At 40.7% G+C, this 6,539-nt stretch overlaps 1 protein-coding gene across 2 annotated transcripts in view; it reads left to right on the forward strand.

Moving 5' to 3' along the window:
- TUBGCP2 (tubulin gamma complex component 2) overlaps positions 1-3,775 on the forward strand; it is a 60,413-nt gene extending 56,638 nt beyond the window's left edge. For both annotated transcript variants that reach the window (XM_075257783.1, XM_075257782.1), the window contains exons 16-18: positions 1,806-1,934; positions 2,012-2,175; positions 3,367-3,775. In XM_075257783.1, coding sequence (XP_075113884.1) covers positions 1,806-1,934; positions 2,012-2,175; positions 3,367-3,478 — 405 coding nt within the window. In that variant the 3' untranslated portion in view covers positions 3,479-3,775. The remainder of the gene's footprint in view (positions 1-1,805; positions 1,935-2,011; positions 2,176-3,366) is intronic.
- Positions 3,776-6,539: the final 2,764 nt, after the last annotated feature.

The raw sequence follows: 6,539 nt of genomic DNA on the forward strand, positions 1-6,539 counted from the left end.
CTCTGGGAGACCAAACTCCTTTAAACCTCCTTTCTTTGTCAAAACAGTGCTACCCATGAACTAACATATTCCCCATTCTTTAACTTGACATAAGTTGGGGTGCACTAGACCTTCACCACTAAACTCTCTTCCCCACTTCCCTGCTTATTCAGCAGCAAACACATTGCTCTATGCTAAAGACAGTCAACAGAAGAAAATTCCTCAAAGCGTACCTCCAGTAATAAACACATTTTTATAAATATGAGGAGAACAGAAGAAACATGAAATATATCTTAAGGATATTTGTTTTATTCTCCACTGTTTAAACTGTTCTCCTGCTCCTTTGTCTTGAATCTCCGTATTCAGCCTCACACAGAGCTCTATCGAGGTGGAGTACGATACTCATGCCTGCTAATTAATTGATTTGTTGCCTCATTATATGAATTATTAGTCTCTTATCTACAATCTAGCATTGTGAAGCGTTCAGAATAGCAGGGTGAGTATCCCCCCTTGCCCTTCAAAGACTCGGCACCTTCACTGCATATCAGCTCCTACTTAAGTCAGTGAGAGTGGAACTGCAATGAGGGCTTCGGACTGCTATACAGTAGACAGAGCTTTCTCCTTCCAGACCCGTGTCGTTTACATGATAGGCGGCACAAGTGGCTTCATATAGCTGATTGATCCAGGTGTTGGCCCTCTATTGGTCATATATTTATGGCCTATCCTGAGGTGCAAGGCATGCTTTTCTTTAACCCCTTCCTGACATGTTTAAATATGGCAGCTGCTATAGACGCCGGCTATCTGCTGTTTTATACAGCAGACACATAACGTTAATGCATGCAGTCGGTGCCCGCACTGACTGCAGACATTAACTCCCCTGGCGCCTTGGGGCTGGCGTCACGTTGCTATGACAGCTGGGAGCCTTGTGAAGGCTCTCCGGCCTTTCATTCTATTCTGCATTAGAATCCCCAGTATTTTGCAATGCATTAGCATTGTTATGCATTACATTAGTGATCAGAACCCCTAGGAGGTTTAACAAATAAAACAAAAAATTTAAAAAAAAGTAGTAAAAGAGAAATACAAAGAAAAAATTTAAAGTTCAAATCACCCCCCTTTCTATAAAAACATTTTTCCCGTACAGTAAATGTCGTAGCAGGGGGGCAAAAAGTCAAAAGTGCCAAAATGCCGTTTTTTCACTGTTTTTCCTCTGATAGAAGTTTGAATAAGTGATCAAAACAAAAGCAATTCTCCAAAATGGTAGAACTAAAACGTACACCTGGCCCCACAAAAAAGACGCCCTATGCATCTCCATACACAGAAATATAAAAAAAAAAAAGGTTACGGGTGTCAGAATATGGCAACTTGTAGAAAAAAAAAAATTACAACAGTTTTGGATTTTTTGTTAAGGGGTTAAAATGTAAATAGCACCATATAAATTTGGTATCCCTGGATTCGTACCGAAACATGGACTAAAGGTGACATGTTGTTTTGGCTGTAGAGTGAAGGCCGTAAAAATGAAGCCCGTAACACAGTCGCACAAATGCATTTTTTCTTCAAATCCACCCCATTCTGAATTTTCCAGCTTTCCAGTACATTCTACAGAATAATTAATGGTAGTATCATGAAGAAAAATTTGCCCTGCAAACAGTAAAACCTCATATGGCTCTGAGAGCAGAAAAATAAAAAGTGGGGTTTGGAAGAGGGAAGGGGGGAGTCATAAACAAAAATCAAAAAATGCCCATGGATTAAATTAGCCATAAGTAGATAGTGTTCCATTAAAAGCGAGTACGCCATATTGATGTATTTTATTGTTCCACCCTTGTCAGAGATTTACACAGAGCATGCAGGTGCAGACAGAAATGGAGCGCTTGACTTTGGAGCATGGCACAATGATGGGTCCCCCAACCCAAAGTGAGAAAACAGAAGAAGCTATGAAAAAGAAACTCACCTCTAAGGTAAATGGGGAATAAACTGCCATAGGAAAAGACTAAGTAGATTTTATTTTAATATTTATTTTTTTTTGTGCTTTTAGTTTCTTGCAGAACATGTGGATGCATTTCAGTCTTCAACAGGTTTTGAATCCACCATTAATAATTTTGATAGCAATTTCTCAACTCATCTCATGGACCTTCTTGATAAATTGAGTATGTACAGCACCAATGACTGTGAGCACAGCATGATTAACATCATATATAGGTAAGAAATATACCGTACATACTCGAGTATAAGCCGACCTGAATATAAGCCGAGGCCCCTAATTCTACCACAAAAAACTGGGAAAACGTATTGACTCGAGTATAAGCCGAGGGGGGGAAATGCAGCAGCTACTGGAAATTTTCAAAAATTAAAATGGTCAGAGTTTTTGGGTGCAGTAGTTGCTGGGAAAGGGGAGGGGGTGTTTGGTTGTCTGTCTGCCCCTTCCCTGAGCTTGAGGACTGTTTTTTCTCCCCCCCCCCCACTTGGAATTCAGCCTGGCTGAATATAGGGGATCTGCAGTGCTCCTATTAACCCCTTCCTGACGGAACAAGAGCACTGCAGATAACTAAATATACATGGATGAATCCAGCACTCTCCAGACCAGGAATGAATAAAATCTTCAAACTTCGAACTTCATTCCTGGTCTGGAGAGTGCTGGATTCATCCATGTATATTTAGTTTCTTTGACCGACTCAAGTCCATCGGTGTCCGTGCATCTCAGACATGGAGTTCATACGAATATAACAAGTGGGTGAGCTGGACAGTTTATTTGTGTAGCACTGCAGATCCCCTATATTCAGTAGACCGGGCACTGTCAGACACAGGGATACCTAATGTGTATGTGTTTCACAGTAATTTTCTACTTTTGTATGTATTCTAGGGAAAGGAGGGATTTACAACTATTTTTTTTTTTTTTTTAAATCTTCTTCCTTTTTTTTTTTTGCACTATTTTATGGGAGATTCTATACATTGATATTGTGGCTGGTCAAATTATTTTTTTTAGAAGGAGGGGGGGCTCCTAAGAAAAAAAAAAAAAAAAAAATTATTTATTTTTTTTTCTTGCTGACTCGAGTGTAAGCCGAGGGGGGCTTTTTCAGCACAAAAACTGTGCTGAAAAATTCGCTTTATACTCGAGTATATACGGTAGCCAAAAATGTTCAGAATTATCAGATCATGGGAAGTATTGGTCTGTAGGAAAATATTCCCAGATCTCACAATATTAAAGGGTTTGTTCCAGCTCCACAACTCTTCCAAAAACAAGTCACCCATCCTGGCTGTAAGAACCTTACCGATGTCGCCAGGGCAAGCTTTTAGGCTGTCACACATTTTCACACCTCTTACAATGCACATAGACAGGTGTCTACATTGAGCTTGTTAAACTACAGATACTCATATTCTCATTTTTCACAGGTTGGATTTTAATGGTTTTTATACAGAACATTTGAAGAGATTATCCGCGGAAAGAAGCCAAAAGATCCCTCCACTTTCAGGTCCTATACGACAAACTGTGACCACCCAGTGATATATGAGCTACTAAACCAGGAAACCATACGAAGAACCTTCAAATGCTTCCTTCATGAACTATATACTTGCTCACGTCATACAGTAACTCTGAACTCATCATTAAAATAGTGGTAATAAATGAAGTTAAGCAGATGAATAAATGTAAAAAAAATAATAACTATGATCATTTATGGAATAATATTGTGTCCTCCAGGTCTCTGAGCTTTCTCGTCCAATATAAGACAACGATGACCAATTATTTTCCAGACTTTTTTTTTTCCACTTGTTTCTCATTTGGGAATATTAAAGAGTTAATAGCCCACTGTTTTGGTCAGTATTATCATTTATGGGTTTTTGTAATTGTATTTTCTATATTATTCTCTTTAATATATATACATTTATATTGAAGTGATTTTAATATGTACTGCAGGAGAACTTCTGTTACATTGCTGGCCCTTTTCTGCACTGCATGTAAACTGCTTGTGTATTGATGCTTTGTATTATCTCCTTATTTTTTAGAAATATTGTTTGAAAATCTTAAACTCTGCTATTTTTGGGTTGTCCTACTACAGCAAGCTATCAAAGTGTGGTGTACAGTGTTGCAACAACAGACTGCCACCAATCTTTTTCTGTAGCTGTGGCCCATTCATTCAATAATACAAAATTCACTGTAACTCATATTCTTACACTGTCTTTGTTGACCCAAACTAAAATCTTCTTAACCCCTTTTAAACCGGGCCATCATTCCTTTTTGCATTTCTGTTTTTCCCTCCCCACATAGCAAGAGCCATAATTTTTTCATTTTTCAGTTCACAGATTCACATGATGGCTTATTGTTTGCAAAACAAATTGTACTTTGTAATGGCGCCATTCAATATGCTGTGCAATGTACTGAGAAGCTGGTAAAAAAAATTCAGAATGAGGTGCAATTGGAGAAAAAATGCATTTGCATCAATATCATATAAGATTAATTTCATTGGGCACCACTGATCTAGGGCAATGACAAGCCTGGGAGGCTGACATGGCAACCTGTCACCACCCTCCAGTGACGTGCAGGAGAGCGGCGATTGCTGGAAAATGGCAGCGCTGGTTGCACCTGTGAAGTTTAGACGCCGCAGTCCTGTTTGACCACAGCATCTAAAGGGTTATCGGCTGCAAACAGTGCAGGCATCGTTCGCTGCTGTTAGTGGCGGGTCCTGGCTGTATTACATAGCCAGGATCCACCCTGTATGGAGAGAGCCCAGCTCTTGAGCTCCCTCTATACATCCCCATGTGACCAATGAAGTACAGGTCATTAAGCAGTTTAAAAGGTCTATTTGTGCTATTAATGGGTTAAAAATACCCATATACTTTTAGCAGTGTTTTCAGTGATTTCTGGGTTTCTCTGGGAGCTCCTGACATCTGCATTTGTTTACATGGTATTAGCTTCCTGCAATGTAGCTTCCTGTGTACCTTCCACACTTGCTCTATCTGACTGCACCACCACCCCCCTCACTCCATTACAACCCCCTTCTGGTCTCCCCAGCTAAGCCCTCTAGTTGCCATTTACAAGTAACTAAGCCCACCCCCAATGCATCTTACTTGCCTATCTAATTTTCTGGGAGACTGCTCCTCTTTTTCACTGTGCACAGGCTGGAGACACTTCTCTTCCTCTCTCCTAGCCTGTGCACAGACCAGAAGTACCAATGAGGTCTGCGCCGTAGAGATGGAGAGCCATCTTTACTGCACATGACTCACAGACGCAGCGTCTCCAGCAAGAGCTTAAAGAGGGGAGGAACAGCTTGCCAATGTTTCTTGGGAAACACAAGCAATGTCCCTATAAATTTAATAAGGGAAGAAAAATAAAGCAAAAATGCAACGAAAAATGCAATTCATACCTGCTGTTTTGTAGCTGCAATTCGCTGCATAGGGCCTTAGCTTAAATCATCTTAATTGCAGAAGAAAGAAGCAATGTAGAATCACTCCAAACTCATTCAATAACAATGGAGAGCACCCTTCATCATGGTCAAAGCTCTATATAGCCGGCTTACCAACAGGAGTGCACAAAATACTCCTTCACTCCGGTATCCCATTAGGCCTTGTAAAATCTACCTAAGAGAGCCTTCACACAGAGTAAACGTGCGTGTATTTTTGCAAAATACACATGTAGAAATAAGACCCCCATTGACTTTAATGATATTTTTTTCATGTGTAAAAATACGCCTGTAAAATGTCATTGAAGTCAATGGGAGTCTTATTTTTACACGTGTATTTTGCAAGAATACACGCGTGTTTACTTCATGTGAGGGCTCCCTAAAGGTGCAACAGGTAATTCAGCTGCAGCCCACTGTTTCTTAAAGCATAACTAAACTTTCAGACAACTTTTTATTTTCTGGCAGTATTTGTGTCATAAATGAATCTTGTAATATACATTATTATGACACAAATGCTGCAAATAAAAAGTTGTCTGGAAGTTTAGTTATGCTTTAAAGGGGTTTTCCGGGCAATTTTTTTTTTTTTTTTTTTTTTTAAAAGTCTGTTAGTACTATTAATTGGTTAATAAGTGCACCCAAATACCTTTAGCAGTGTTCTGAATGATTTCTTTGTTTCTCTAGGAGCTCCTGGCATCTTCTGCATTTGTTTACAGGTGTAGCTTCCTGTGCTTCTATCCTACAACTACCATAATGCTTTGCTTCCTCCCCCTCCCAGTCTCACTCCCTTACACCCCCTCTCTGTCTTCCTAGCTAGCCCGCCCACTACTAGCCCTTCCCAACGAGCAGAGTTAGTTAGTTGGGAAGGGCTAGCTTCACAGGCACTATTGAGCGGGCATGGGGCACACAGAAGAAGAGGAGGTGACCTTCCCTGGATGACACAGCGGGCCCGGATATCGAGTAGATGGTACAATGGGGCTAGGGGGGGCAAAAACTTTACACTGACGTAACAGGTCAGGATCTGGATTAGACTGAAGACCCATTACATCAGTCTGCTTTAAGCAGTAGACAACCGGCTCTAATGCCTCCGATCGGTCCCCGGACCGATCGGAGGCATTAACCCCTCCGGCGGCGCCATTTTCCCGGCGGCGCATGGGCGCCGCCATTTTG

The sequence above is a fragment of the Leptodactylus fuscus genome, chromosome 10 (assembly GCF_031893055.1).
Source record: "Leptodactylus fuscus isolate aLepFus1 chromosome 10, aLepFus1.hap2, whole genome shotgun sequence".
NCBI lineage: Eukaryota > Metazoa > Chordata > Amphibia > Anura > Leptodactylidae > Leptodactylus > Leptodactylus fuscus.